General features: G+C 47.6%; 1 protein-coding gene and 1 non-coding gene across 2 annotated transcripts in view; one reads left to right on the top strand and one right to left on the bottom strand.

Moving 5' to 3' along the window:
- Positions 1-15,433, bottom strand: part of SH3BP5 (SH3 domain binding protein 5) — a 72,896-nt gene that overhangs the window by 40,935 nt on the left and 16,528 nt on the right. The window contains exon 3 of the mRNA XM_059162578.1: positions 5,821-5,949. Within this exon, the coding sequence (XP_059018561.1) occupies positions 5,821-5,949 (129 nt within the window). The remainder of the gene's footprint in view (positions 1-5,820; positions 5,950-15,433) is intronic.
- On the top strand, positions 12,121-12,257 carry LOC131826252 (small nucleolar RNA SNORA70). Its single transcript, XR_009351502.1, has one exon. It is a non-coding gene; the product is annotated as a small nucleolar RNA SNORA70 (small nucleolar RNA).

Here is a 15,433-nt window from a genome sequence, read left to right as displayed (position 1 = left end):
TTAGTTTTATCACTGTGGTTAAGTCGCAGAAATGGCTACAATACTTTGCGGGCACCTTGCAGTTCTTCCCCCCACCTCTTGAGTCTGGACTGACTTACTCTACCCAATAAGACATGAACAAATGTGACATGGGCAGAGGCTTGAAAAGGGCTTGTCCTTTTTATTCCTGGAATCCCCATACCACGTGAAGACTCCCTCGTTGGCCTGTTGGATGAGACACATGTGGTCTAGTCACCCGGGGAAGTCTTAGCTGACCACGGGCCAAGTGCCTGACATATAAAGCCATGGGAGATCAGCCAGCCCCCAGCCAACCCACCAACTGATGACATATGCATGACATCAGCAACGCCTGAAGTAAAAAAACAAAACAAACAAAAAAAAACTGCCCAGCAAAATCATGAGCTCAATAAGGGTTTTAAGCCACTAAGTTTGGGGTGGTTTATGTCCCAGCAAAAGAGGACATAAATGACTCCATTTTATAGATGAAGAAACTAAGGCACAGAGGTTCCATAACCCATCAAAGTCCCATGGCTATTAAAATACAAATGGCTATCAGACACATGAAAAAATGTTCATCATCACTAGCCATCAGGGAGATTCAAATTAAAACCACATTGAGATACCACCTTACACCAGTTAGAATGGCCAAAATTAACAAGACAGGAAACAACATGTGTTGGAGAGGATGGGGAGAAAGGGGAACCCTCCTACACTATTGATGGGAATGCAAGTTGGTGCAGCCACTTTGGAGAACAGTGTGGAGATTCCTCAAGAAATTAAAAATAGAACTTCCCTATGACCCTGCAATTGCACTACTGGGTATTTACCCCAAAGATACAGATGTAGTGAAAAGATGGGCCATCCTGTACCCCAATGTTTATAGCAGCAATGGTCACAGTTGCCAAACTGTGGAAAGAACCAAGATGCCCTTCAACGGACAAACAGATAAGGAAGATGTGATCCATATACACTATGGAGTATTATGCCTCCATCAGAAAGGATGAATACCCAACTTTTGTAGCAACATGGACGGGACTGGAAGAGATTATGTTGAGTGAAGTAAGTCAAGCAGAGAGAGTCAATTATTGTATGGTTTCACTTATTTGTGGAGCATAGCAAATAGAATGGAGGACAAGGGGAGATGGAGAGGAGAAGGGAGTTGAGGGATATTGGAAGGGGAGGTGAACCATGAGAGACTATGGACTCTGAAAAATAATCTGAGAGTTTTGAAGGGGCAGGGTAGGGGGGGTAGTGCCTTAGGGGAGGTTGGGGGAACCAGGTGGTGGGTATTAGAGAGGGCATGGATTGCATGGAGCACTGGGTGTGGTGCAAAAACAATGAATACTGTTACGCTGAAAAAAATAAATAAATTAAAAAAAAAAAAAAAAAAAGAGCCAGGAAGTGCTCCTCCCCTCTGGTGTCCAAAAAAATAATCTCAGTTAGGATTCAGAGCCAATAGCCCCTGGCTCAGAGGCCAGGCTTTGCCAGTTGTCCTACAGCTAAGTCACTCCACAAGTTTCAAATGCCTTCCCACTCACCTTACTTCCCTGAAGGAGCTTACATGTGGGGCACAGACTTACATAGCCCCATAAACACAAAACAGGCAACATCTAGCACGGAGTAACCCTATTTTGCATTTCTGTCACTCTTCAGACTTGCAAAGTCCTCTGACACACTGCAACCATGTAAAACCAACGAGAGTTGCCCAAATGTTCATCAATGGATGAACGAACAAAATGTGGTGGGTCCTCTTAAAAAGGAATGAAATTTTAACACATGCTTCAACATGGACGAACCCAGGAGATGTTAGGCAAAGAGAAATAAGCGAGTCACAGAAGGACAGATACTGCCTGATTCCATTTCCATGGGGTACTTATTCACAGGGACAGAAAGTAGAACCATGGTTGTCAAGGACAGGAATTGGAGGGAATGGGGCATGGACATCTCGTAAGTATGGAGCTGCAGTTTGGGAAGACGAGAAAGTTCTGGAGATGGAAGGCAGTGGCGATGGGCCCATGACATGAATGTACTTGATACTGCGGGATTCCACATTTGCAAATGGCTCAGATGGCAAAATGTATGTTCTGTACAGTTTCCACACCTCTTTAAAAAATAGTAATACTAAGCATGGAGAGTGGCAGCGCTAAAAATGACAGGCTCAGGGTCATTGCTAGACAAGTTAGAGCCCAGGGAGCAAAGCAACCAAGAAACACTCTGGCTGTTCAGGCTTTACTGAGTCACACAGCTCCACCCCCTTGCCAGAATATCCCCCGCCACACACTGAAGGCCACATGGGCTGACAGAGCCTTACAAACAAGTGCCAGCTCAAGGACAAAAACCCTCAAACCCATCAAAGCCAGTTCCCTGTCCCCACCCCAGCTGGCCGTTGTGGGGGCTGGATTCTACCTCCTCTTGGGAGAATTTGGGCTGCATTTTCACCCTCACAGGACTGGATCTGACTCATTCCTGATCTGACATGACACCAGGAATAATAAAGTTAGTGAAATTTTGATAAGCAAATAGAAGTTCTATTGGCCCAACAATTATAAACCTTCGTAATCTCCTGGAAAACCAAGCTCTTTAAGTCCCCCTCTCCACTGGGACTCTGGATGGATGGACACTGGCATTCAGACAATATAAAACCACCACTACGGGATGAGCTCTTATTTAAAAAAAATAATAATAACAATAGGAGATAAACATCAAATACTAACAGAAGACAACAGGAACTTATTTTCTTCATTTCGTTTCTTTTCAAAATTTTCTATGACAAAGGTTTTTTCAGAGCTGAAACCTAAGCTTATGCAGGGAGTCTGTGGTCAAACACACATTATACCTCAGTTAAATCCAAAGGCAATATCACGAGAGAGCCAGGGCTGCTCCCATAAACCATCCCCGTCGCACAGACAAGGGTGCAGGGGCTCTGGGAGTGCAGGTTCCGTGCATGATACACACGTGGAGCAGATGCTCAGCAGGCCAGCTCTCAGAGACCATCCCTGCTGTACAGAGCCAGAGGGTCCGTAAATACAGACAGGAAGGGGGTGGGAATAAAAGAGAGGAAGAAAACAGGAAGGCCCACTTGGCAGCCGCTGGAGGGGTGCCCCACCCCCTTCACCATCAGGAAGGTCAGAGGATGCGGGTGCACAAACAGACTCGCCACCTGGCCCAAGCCCAAACAGCCCGCCGTGTGCACAGACAAAATGGGACATCCGCACCCAGCCTTAGCCTTTGAGCGTCCTTCCAGTTCCTCGGCTACAGACCAACAAGGTCCCTTGGGGTTGAGGGGCAGGGGTCACTCTGGGCCTTCCCCGCCCTTCTTCTTCCTGCCCCACCTGCAAGAAGGCAGCGGTTCCCTTAACAGTCATCTTGGCCTCTGCTAGCTGAGAGTGAGTCAGTCATCCCCAGGGTCTGGGTATAATCTCCAGAGACCTGATGACTCAGTGGCTCACCCACAGAACTCCACGACTGTCACGATCATTGTCCTCACCAGCCACAAGAAGGGACGAGAGGAAGGAGTAATGCCACAGTTCGCAGACGCCCAGCAGCAGGACCCTGCCAAGCCAGCTCCCTCCCACCTCTTTCCCCATCAAAGAGGATTTGGGTACAGAACAGAAGAGAGTGGTGTGAAATCTATCCCATATGTGTCACAGACAACCCAGCATATAAGATTTAAAGGAACCCCACCCAGACAAAGCTGGATTTGCCACCCGTGTTCCTACCCCTCTGGTCACACAGCCACATGCAGGTAAGCTGGGAGTCAAGGGACAATGGAGGAAACGCTCAGAACACCAGAGGCAGGCCAGGAGGAGCACAGGCTCTTCTGGTGGCCTGCCAACTCATCATCCACGCATCTGTGCGGGTATTCCTCCCAGAGCTGCGCTACTATAAACAAGTAAACAATAACAAGTCAGCTGGAGAGAGTGCTATGGAGAAATGGCCAATCAAGGAATGAGGGACTGGGGTGCTAAAGATGGCAAGTGGCAGTTATGTCAATGGTAGCCCAGGAAGGCCTTGCTGATACAGTGACACTGGAGCAGAAACCTGAAGACAAAGAGAGTAGACCACACAGGTTCAAGGGTTAAGACAGGGACAAGCAGAGGGACCAGAAAGTTCAAAGATTCTGAGTTAAGAGCGCATGTGACAGGAGTACAGCCAAAGGTGGACACGTCCCACCAGCTGGGGCTGGTGACCTGATGGGTCAACCTCCACCGGCCCCTGAATGCAGAGATCCTTTAGCCAGGTTTGTGCTGAAACCTAAGCTCCGGGGACCAGGTGGGAAAATGTCTACCACAACTCCAAGGGAAGGCTTGCTTTAATAATCCACTCTTAATCATCCCGAGACCTGAGCATGTGGATGGTTTTAACAAATATCTGTGGGCTCCAAAAAGGCAGAGGGCAATAAATTCAAGTGTTAAAGACTTTCAGGAAAAGAGAGTTTATAACCTGCTCAGTATTCATCAATGCTTACATTAAATTTTCAAAATTTCTCCTCAAACCCAACCCAAACCCTTCATTCTGCAATTTTACTTCAAGAATACTTCTACTCTGGGCCACATGGCGGCGAGGGGTAGGGGAGTAAGGCGAACAACACATCCCCAACTTGGGGTGTGCCTGAAAGGCTAGTGGGCCACAGGCATTTTTGATAGACAGCACCTTGGGGTTCTGGAGCTTCTGGGGACCGGCCAGCACCTTTCCATCTCCCTGGAAAGCCAGAGGCCTGGGCGGGGCCCAGAGAAGGTAGAAAGTGGGGGTGGCTGCTCAGAGCTGGTTGCAGACCAATGAATAATTGGCACTTTGATGTGGTACAACCCCGCTCAGCTGGCCAGGGAAAGAGGCAGGGTTCAGGCAGCCATTCTGTCTAGGAATAAGGCAACATATCCGGCAGGTTCCGAACAGAAATCTCAGTCAGGGCTCACAGTGTGAAACCCAAAAACATACCTAGGACCTCACCAGAACCACCAAAAGCATCAAGGGGAATCCCAGGATGAGAAACTAGAGAGGTGCATGGAGACAGGGCAAAGGGGAAGAATGCCCAACTCCTGGCCCTGACCCTCGATGGGTCTGACCTGAACACATTCCTCAATTTCTGGGGCTTCACCGCCCAAGCGTTCACCCTCCCGTGATCTCCCATTCAACACCCAACCACCTGCCTGTGAACAGCAGGTGCTCAAACACCTGTCACTCACACTTTTATACCAGTAGAGACCACAGCTTCCAACACAAACACACACCAGGGACAGAACCCATACTCTGGACCCCTTGCTCAGGTCTGCTTGAGGTGGGGAGTCACACTAAAGAGACGCAGGACTAGGAGGCTAGGGTGGGCAAAGGTATGCGAAAGTCCCCAGCCCCGAGGCCTGCTGGATGTTAAGTTGTGGGGGTGGGGGTCTTTTCCTCCCCCTGTTCATGGGACCTTGCTATCAGAGGCTGGGAGGGACATAAGCACAACACGGTACCACATCAGTAGTGAGAAGGAAGATACACTGGGAAGCCAGAACTAGGTCCCACACCGCACAAGACGGCCCAGCTGCCTGGGGACTGGATCTGGGCACCAACTCGGCACCCACTCACAGGGTCCTCCAAATGCCACCGCCCACACTCTATTAACAGCATCAAGAGCTGGAATGGAGCAGCTTATGGGGGGAGGGGAAAATAAAGGCTGTCTTCATATGCAGATGGTTACAAAGTCACGGTCCTTCTGCATCCGCATCCCAGGGGCTCACGCTTCTACCCTCTGGCGGTGGACACGGAAGTCAGAAGATGCACCCCAGACCTGGTTTGGGGCAGCAGGAAGGGCAGACGATCTGCAGGGTACCTCACCTGCCTCGCCACTCTCCGTGCCTCCCAGTAGGGTTTCGAGTCCTCCACAGCTTTGCCGATTTTCTTCACCAGCTCGTCGAGTTTCACCGTTGCTTCCACCAGAACAGAACGGAACTTCTGACGAGCATCCTGCACCGAGGAGAAAATGAGGACACAGTTCACACATCAGAAGGAATCCACGAAAATCTACTTCCCCTAACCAAAAGCACCAAGGGGGGCCTGCACACAACCTTCAGGCCCTGAAATTAAGACTTCTACAAGACAGTGTCTAGAGCAGCACCATCTGAAACATTCTGAGATACTGGGAATGTTCTATCACTTGCACTGCCCAGTACAGTAGGCACTGGCCACATCTGGCTATTGAGGACTTAAAACTGGCTGGCACTGAGGAAATGTGTTTCTAATTTGTTTAATTTTAAATAAATCTATTTAGATTTTAAAAATAAGTGTGACTAGTGACTACTAAGAAAGGGTTTTAAGATTTTTTAAATTTATTTGACAGAGAGCACATGCACACAAGCAGGGGAGGGGCAGAGGGAGAGGGAGAAGCAGACTCCCCACTGAGCAAGGAGCCCAAAGTGGGGCTCAATCCCAAGACCCAGGGATCATGACCTGAGCTGAAGGCAGATGCTTAACCGACTGAGCCACCCAGGCATCCCTTAGGTTTTGATTTAAAAGCTCCATCTGGGTCCTCAGAGGAAGACACCCCTGGCAGCTTCAGTCCATAATGATGGCCCCATTCCCTATACTCCCAGGGGGTCCTTAATCATATGATTTAGTCCACATTAAACACTGAGTGGAAACTTCCCACATGCCAGACCCTGTGCTGGGCCTTGGGTTTGGTGCCTGTCTCCAGGGCTCTTCCAGTCTGGTGGGTGAGGCAGGCATTATAGCCCATTCCAGAAAAGTTTGTGCCAGGATGAGAAAGGTAAAACTGGTGCTGCGGAACCCAGCGGCGGAAAACCTCATCAGGCCAGGTAAGGCGTGAGGGAGCGGCAAGAGAGAGACTTGCAAAAAACATCCAGAGGGGTAACATCTACACAGAAGCCAGAAGTGCAAATGGTCTCTTGGGGGGAGGGAGAGGAAACACCCAGCCCCTAGCCAAAGAGCCATATTCAGCAGAGAGTAGAGAAGGAGAGGCTTGGGGTTTCCAAAAAAAAAAAACCTTAAAGAAGCTGGAAGTCTGGAATGTGAAGAATGGCAGAGATAAGGGTGGCCACCCACCCTGGAGACAGCTAGAGCAACCTGGGCCCCCAGTAAGAGTCTGGAAGGGAGGAACAGGCAGGTGGGCCGTTCCAAGCTTAACCATGCTGTGAAAGTCAACAAACCCAGATCCACGGACTTTACAAGGAGGAAATACAATTATAAAGAAGGACTTTAGGGGCACCTGGGTGGCTCAGCGGGTTAAGGCCTCTGCCTTCGGCTCAGGTCATGACCCCAGGGCCCTGGGATAGTGCCCGGCATTGGGCTCTCTGCTCGGCGGGCAGCCTGCTTCCCTTCCTCTCTCTCTCTGCCTGCCTCTCTGCCTACTTGTGATCTCTGTCTGTCAAATAAATAATTTTTTTTTTTTAAAGGGACTTTAGCTCAATGTCTAGGAAGACCTGCTGAAGGGTTGGATCAGTACTTCCCAGAGCTTCCACCCCTCTACTCCTTTCCCTTCAGCATTTGCATGTTTGGTGGTGGGGGGGGGGGGGGGGTTGGTGGCAGAGGGAGAGGCTTGCATTTAAAAGGGGAAATGGATACTCTGAGAAGGAACAAAACATGAACACTAGCTGTGGGGCTGTCCCAAGACCAAACAGCCACCCTGCTGATAGTGCCCGCATGAGCTCCACCAGCAGCAAAGGGCCCATTTCCCAAGTAACCATCTAAAATCTCTAAACATCGGATAGTGGGGGCCTCCTGGGCCAATGGGATGGCTCACAGGAGTGAAGGAGGCTCTCCTCACTTCTATTTCATTCCCCTCTATCATATGGTGCCAGGGCTTGCTAGATGGTTTTGAAAAGGATGCCAAGCCCCCAACATATGATGATACCGCCTTTGCCTTGGACGTCAGTTTCTCAGGTCCTGAGCCCCAGCCCACTGCTGACACTGGCTTTGGTCCCTTCCCCCAGGCCTGTATTGTCGTCATCTTCATCATCTTCTCTGGCTTCTCTTCTATCTAGCCAGGCCCACAGCCACCTGCTACAGCTTCTAAAGATGAACATCACGAGCTTTGTCCTCCAGAGAAAGACGCACCAGTGCATAAGGCCATCCAGGGACTCGCAAAGCCCCACCAAGCTTCTTTCAGAGTTAACTGCCAATATGTAGGAGGTAGCACATTGTCTGAAGCCTGGGAATGAATGAATATATATATATATTCATATATATATATATATGATAAATCCAATCCCATCCAAACCTTTGTGAGGCTCTAATCAGCTAACTTCTTTATTAATCATTTTTATTGCCAGTTAAATAGCTACTTTGCATCTCATAGGGAGGGCAGTTAGAAGGAATAAAGGAGAATGCAAATGTAAAACTACCACCAGTTCCTGGACACCCAGCAGATGCTCGGTAAATGCACCCAATCCTCCCCCTACCAACACCTGGCATAAAAAGGGACCCACATCCCATTTAAAAAAAACACCAGGGAGATCTCTCTGAGGCAGGTGGGGCTGACAAGAATGGAAGGTGCAACCTGTTACGCAGTGTAGGCAGAGACTTTGCAAATGCGCTGGCACGCATGACTGATCCCAAGTCCCCACCGTGGGAGGCAGTGCCAGCACTAGCCATCCTCCTCCCACACCTCCCACCTCCAGTCCCCAACCAGACAAATGAGATAACAGAGTGCCCAATCAGTTGGTGTGTGAACCAAGGCAGATCACATTGTCTCTCTGGACCTATTTTGCAAAATGAGAATTGGGCCGCAGACCAGCAACCTGTGGGCCAGTAGGCTTAGTGCCTTCGGTCTATACTGTGTGTACTGAATGCCAGAAAAACCCATTAAAAAAAGAAGTGGATTCTCAAAACTTCTCGTAAAGGAAAAGAATCTGATAATCTGACAACCCGGGGCCCTCATTCCTACCTGACACCCGCCTGGAAGTGGAGTAGGAGATGCCCCTCAGAAAGAGATTGCCCCTTCCAGTCCCCAGCACCCCTGTGCCTGAATCACACCGGGCCGCATCACTCATTTAGGTGCCCAGCCCAGCCCCTGGAGACTTAATTTGCCAAGAGCTATTCTGGGCCCTGGTGACTAGAACCCACCCAAGTCTGTCTTTGTGAGGGAGAGGGAAGTAGAGGGCAGATGGCAATTTAGTATGTGGCAGACACTATTATAAATGCTTCCATTCCATCAATTTGTGCAATCGCTAACAACCTTAGCAGGCAGCGCTATTGCTGTACTTTGCATTTTACAAAGAGGAGAACTGAGGCACAAAGGTAGCTTGCCTGAGGCCACAGAGTTAGGAAATGGCAGAACCAAGATTTAAACTCAAGCAGTAAAGTGTAATGTCACATGAAAAAATACCAAGACCTCAGTATACACACTGCGTGTGCAACACACACACAACCGTGAAGACCACCCAAAGCGTCATCTAAGCACGCGGCCAAGAAAGGGGATTTGCACATTTCCCCCAGACAGAGCTGCAAGGGCATTAGCAGCAGAGGGAGGAGCATGAGCAAGAAACAGCAGGCGGGGGCGGGGGGCAGGCGGGGGATGGAAGAAAGGGAGGCACGTGTGCAGGGTAAGGCATTGGAACTTTATCCCACGCACAGTGGGAGACACGGTGGATTGATTTTATTTAAACATAAGTCTCAATTGACCTCCCATGCCCCTGTCAGAAATGACCAAAGAATGCGTTCTACCACACAAAGGAAAGGAATGGTAGTTTTCTGGACGGCTCCAGTGTGAAGCACTTCCACAGCCGCGATCAGGATCACGTGAATGCCATATACCGACTACACCATGGCTCTGTTGGGAGGAAAGGAAGTGTTTGGAAAGGGGAGTGTGTGGGGGGACAGAGGGAGGAAAGAGATTAAAATCTCATCTTCCAAGTCGGACGCCCGCAGATGGTAACTAAAACTGACAAATCAACAAGCTGCAGCACGGAGCCCACTATTTAGAGCCCTGGAAGTTACTACTAATCAGCAAAAGTACATTAAGCTTATCTCTTACACTGCCTCTAAAGGAGGAAAAAAATAGGAGTAGGGTAGAAGGATGGGACACTAACGCAGGGTTCTTTGTTGTTGTTGCTTTGTTTCCCCCTTTTTAAAAAATTGTGGTAAAATTCCACGGTGAATTTTTAAGCAGAGGCAGGAGGGGATCAGAGCTGGGTTTTACCAAAGGGCGAACACGGTTCCTGAGGTGATTCCGGTCAACAGGTTCAGGGACCACCAGCCTGGGTAAGTGTGTGGCCAAAGGGTATCGCACCCAAGAGACTTGCTCTGACACCATCGTTCCTATCAATGAGGCTGTGTTGGTGGGGACGGTGACGCACGACTGGCTCGCGTCCAACCCCCAACAAGCCTATTCATCCAAGACGCATTAAAAGCTGAACACAAAGCCAGCCTTCTCCTTGAGAAGATAAAGCAGACCCAGTTCTTTTACCATTCCACAGAGAATCATAGCCATTTGAGTAACAACTCTCCACAAATATTGGAGCGTGAGGGCCCAAAACCAAAATCTCTCCTGCCCGCCCAATGTTAACAGCCCTGATTTTCTTGGACCTCACCCAGGTCTTGGAAGTGGTCATGTGACCCAGGCCTGGCCAATCAGATTCAGATACTCCTCTCGGTGTTTGTGGAGGAAGAGCATGTGACCCATCAGAACCAATGAGACTTCAGCCTGGGACTTCTCTGAAACTGTGAGAGGAACTGTTTTCCCTTGAGATGGCTGCGAGAATGGAATGAAAGTGTGGAGCAGATGGCAGCCATCTTGGCACCGTGAGAAGAGACTCTGAGAGAAGGAAGTCCCAGCAACACTTGAGCTTCCGGACGCAGCAATGCTTCACAGTCTAACCCTATACAACACCTTCCCCAGGGCCAACACAGCACACACACACCCAGCTGTCACCACCGTTTCATATTTTGTTCAAGCTAGATGAAAATAGATTTGTCATTTGCAATACCATGAAACCTTAAAAAAAAAAAAAAAAGAAAAGAAAGATTGAGAAAGATGCCTTAAGGTAGTCATCAAAGTAGACAGGGAAGGATGGGCCAATCTATAGTCCATACCATGGCAAAGCACGGTAATATGGTTAACTACTGAAGGTTCTTTCTCCTGACAGCAAAGCCATGCTTCTATGGAGCAGAATCTGGAACTTTAATTCAACCTAACCTGTTTAAAGCATTTCTTTAAATCCATCATAATGCCAGTTGGCGGGGCACGTGGGTGGCTCAGTGGGTTAAGCCTCTGCCTTTGGCTCAGGTCATGATTCCAGGGTCCTGGGATCGGGTCCCTGCATGGGGCTTCTCTGCTCAGTGGGGAGCCTGCTTCCTCCTCTCTCTCTCTGCCTAACTCTCTGCCTACTTGTGATCTCTGCCTGTCAAATAAATAAATAAAATCTTAAAAAAAAAAAGAATTGGCTTTAGATAAATAAAAATAATATACATTTTTAAAAAATAATAATAATGCCAGTTGGCTGTAACTTTAAAGACAGCTTGCCGCAACTGAACTTGTGCTTTTTGCCTTAGTTCCTAGTTCAAGGAAAGACTGGACCGTGGTTCTCCTAACTCCTACAATTATAGAAAAATGTGTTTCCCAAGACAAGAGTGAAGGGTTGCTTCCAGAAACACCCCGGGAGGAGAGAGAACTGACTGTTTTCCCTACAGTAAATGATCCATGCACTTCCGTAAAAACTTATCTCCCGAAAATGAGCAAACCTTTCCCCGGTCAAGAAAAACAAGTCATTTACCATCCGGGGCTATTTACCAGCTAATTTTTTAGACTGGCAGGCAAGGAAGTTCTAGGAGGGCTCCCTCTGCTTGGATCCCTCACTTCTTCAAATCTGAAAACTGTGTCATTTCCATTAGGTGACTCAGACTGAGGGTAATTTATTCAAGCAAGGACTGCTGAGGGCGGCACAGAACCCTGTCTGAATGTGTCAGTGTGTCAGAAATACACCCCGTATCAGGTAAGCACTCTGGCTAAAGCAAAATAGCCAGCGCCAATGCACTGGAAACAGCGTCACCACACTGGGGATGAACCTCTATTCTCTGGCCAGTCCCCTCATCTAAGCCTCAGTTATGGTGCCTGTAAGCTGAGAATGACAGCCCTTCCCCTTCACAAAGGTGTCTCTAGAACCAAGTAGCATGAAGACAGGACATCAGTTTTTTAAAATAACCATCTTATTCTTTCCCTGTGGGGACCCAGTGTGCAATGGCTGCCAACAGTAGCCTTCTTGGTAGTGTGTGCAGCCTGGTGACTGTATGGGTTGCCCTAAGGGACCTTGGAGACAGCCCTTTCTAGTGGACAATGATGTCTGATCTCATGCTATCTCCAATCTAGGCTCCAGGCAGGGATGCAGGGTGCCCTTGGAAAGCCCCAGGGTGCATCGGCCAAGTCATCATCATGTCCCTCCGGACCAAGCCACAGAACAAAGAGCATGTGATTGAGGCTCTATGCAGGGCCAAGTTCCCTGGCCACGAGGAGATCCACATTTCAAAGAAGTGGGGCTTACCATGTACAATGCGGATGAAATTAAAGACATGTTGGATGAAAAAAATCACTCATCCCAGATAGCTGTGGAGTCAAAAAAAAGTCCCTAATCATGGCCCCTTGGACAAATGGCAGGCTCTGCTCTCAGGAGAACCTCACAACTGCCCCCTCCCTATTTATGCCTACCAATAAATCTTACTTCTGTCAAAAACAAAACAAAACAAAACAAAAACTCTGTCCTACTAATTACAGATGCTGCCATGCTTCAAAAGATCCTTAATAATGCCATTTATAAATACACTGCTGCTTGTAGAAAGATACCACAGGCATTAACTGAGCTTCACAATGACTCTGTAAGATGGGCTTAGCAAGAATGATAGTCCCCAGGCTGCAGGTGTCTCAGATCACACACCAGTGCATGTCAGGCTTCAGACAGAAGCACACACTTGAGTCTTTTCATCTGACGTGGTTCACTTCACTTGTGGTTCCCAAAGAGTGGTCCAGGAAACACTGATGGGGGTCCCTGAGGCCTTTACTGGGTCAAAACCATTTTCATTATCAAGGTCAAAATAATTTTCATTATCAAGTTTACTTATTTGCCTTTTTGCCTTCATTCTCCTATAAGTGTTCAGTGGAGTTTTCCAGAGACTACTCAGTATATGTCATTGTGAGAGACAGAATGCAGTAGCAGAGAACTCAGCTCTTCTATTAAGCCAAACTTGGAAGATACTTATAAAAACAAAACAAACTAAAAACTATCAAGTGATTACTTTCCTTTTATGAATTTCTATTTGGGAAAAACAGTTATTTCCAATCAAATATGTATCAATATGTAATAAGTCTGTTAGCATCATTTTTAATGAATTAAGACAAGTTTATAAGACTATAAAACAAGTCTTTAATTTTTCTAACACAGCAAATATAGACATTACCCAAAAATCCAGAGCTCTCTGGAATCCTTGGTGATTGGATTACAAGAATGTAAAGGGAACCCTAAGGCCAAAAGCACCAGTCTGCTGTGTAGACTAAGCCACACTCTTCCCCCTGGGCTTGCCCTGCAAAGACCTCTTGCAAATTAGAAACACCAGTGTATTTTCAGTAACAGTGAAACTGTTGTTCCTTTTCAGGTCTTTCTTAAATCCATCTGTTTGGTCCAAGAAGGCCCTGTTGGGTGCTACTATGTCTCTATGGCACCTTCCCACATCTTTATATTTGCTAATCTCCTTCTTTTTTTTTTAAAGATTTTATTTATTTATTTGACAGACAGAGATCACAAGTAGGCAGAGAGGCAGGCAGAGAGAGAGGGGAAAAAAGCAGGCTCCCTGCTGAACAGAGAGCCCGATGTGGGGCTCGATCCCAGGACCCTGGGATCATGACCTGAGCCAAAGGCAGAGGCTTTAACCCACTGAGCCACCCAGGCGCCCCACTAATCTCCTTCTTAAGAAAGGGGTAGCTAGGGCGCCTGGGTGGCTCAGTGGGTTAAGAAAGGGGTAGCTAGTCTAGCTCAGAGCCTTCCACAGAGAAAAGGATCTGCTAGAATTTGATAAGCAAAATAATAAATCCTCTAGAATTGAAACAGCACTGATTTGCAAATCACCATGCTATGTCCTTACGAGTTGGGCATTTGTACATACATGTAAAATTATTCAATAAAAAAGCTTGCTTTAAGAGTACACTTATAGGGGCACCTGAGTCGCTCAGTGGATTAAGCCTCTGCATTCAGCTCAGGTCATGATCCCAGGGTCCTGGGATCGAGTCCTGCACCAAGCACTAGCTCAGTGGGAAGCCTGCTTCTCCCTCCCCCATTCCACTGCTTGTGTTCCCTCTCTCACTGTCCCTCTCTTGGTCAAATAAAATCTTTTTTTAAAAAGTACATTTATCATAAGCACTGAGAAATGTATAGAACTGCTGAATCACTATATTGTACACCTGAAATTAACACTATGTTAACTACACTGGAATTAAAATTTTAAAATGTAATAAAACAAAAAGCTCACTTTAAAAAAAACACATTTCCTTTTGATGGCTTTCCACTTACAGTCATGAAGTCTCCATTTCAAACAAGGTGAAATAAAAATGAGTTGATTTAAAGGGAAATATGGAATAAACAGTACATACAGAACTGGGATATGACAAAAATTATGATAATGGCAGAAGAATAACTTAAGTTAGACATGTAAAGTCTCCGTTTGCATGAATGTTCTAGAATTCCATGACAAAAGGCACCACTGGAAACTGTCTGACTTACTGACCAGTTATAAGGTGACTGGAATGTTTTTAAGTTTGCTATAGACCGCATTTTCCTTTCACCCCTCCAATCTCTTAAAAGCACTTGTAGCAGCTAGTAAAACACACAAAGAAAACACTTGATATAGTGGTTTTTCAAGAAAACACTTGACATAGCGCTAGGGTGAAAAGCTGTAAGAGCTCTCCAGGGCTGTCTGACAGAACTCTCTGCAAGAATGGAAATGTTCTATATCTGTCTGTCCAACACAGAAGCCACTGGCCACATGTGGCTAAATGAAACCGTGCAAGGTGGCTAGAGCAACTACCCAGATTTTTAATTACACTGTAATGTTTAAATTATAACTTAATGAGCCACATGGTGGCTCATGGTTGCTACCCAGGACGGCACAAAGCTAGCTCCTGACCCTGCATTTCAGTCCACTTTTCCACTCCGAGGTCACGCCACGCTCCTCGGGCCCTCCAGCGGCCCAGTTCGCCTTTCCTCAGTTCCAGCTCCTGTGGAGGGAGTGACTTTCATAGCCCTGTGAGAAGAGGGGGGCAGGACGATTTCATTTCGCCTTCAGGAATTTTGCAGCAGAGGCAGAACAGGAAAGAAGCCTCCAGGATAGAGCCCGGGCCTACCAAGACCACCCAGCCAGCCAAGGTTTGAGTGCGCAGGAGCCAGGAGGAAGCAGAAGTAGAGAGGGGAGGTGGGGACAGCAGCGGAGTAGCAGGGAGCTGGCTCCAGACCCG

The sequence above is a fragment of the Mustela lutreola genome, chromosome 2 (assembly GCF_030435805.1).
Source record: "Mustela lutreola isolate mMusLut2 chromosome 2, mMusLut2.pri, whole genome shotgun sequence".
Classification (NCBI taxonomy): domain Eukaryota; kingdom Metazoa; phylum Chordata; class Mammalia; order Carnivora; family Mustelidae; genus Mustela; species Mustela lutreola.
Note: the sequence above shows the minus strand (reverse complement) of the source record. Positions and strands in the feature narration are given on the sequence as shown.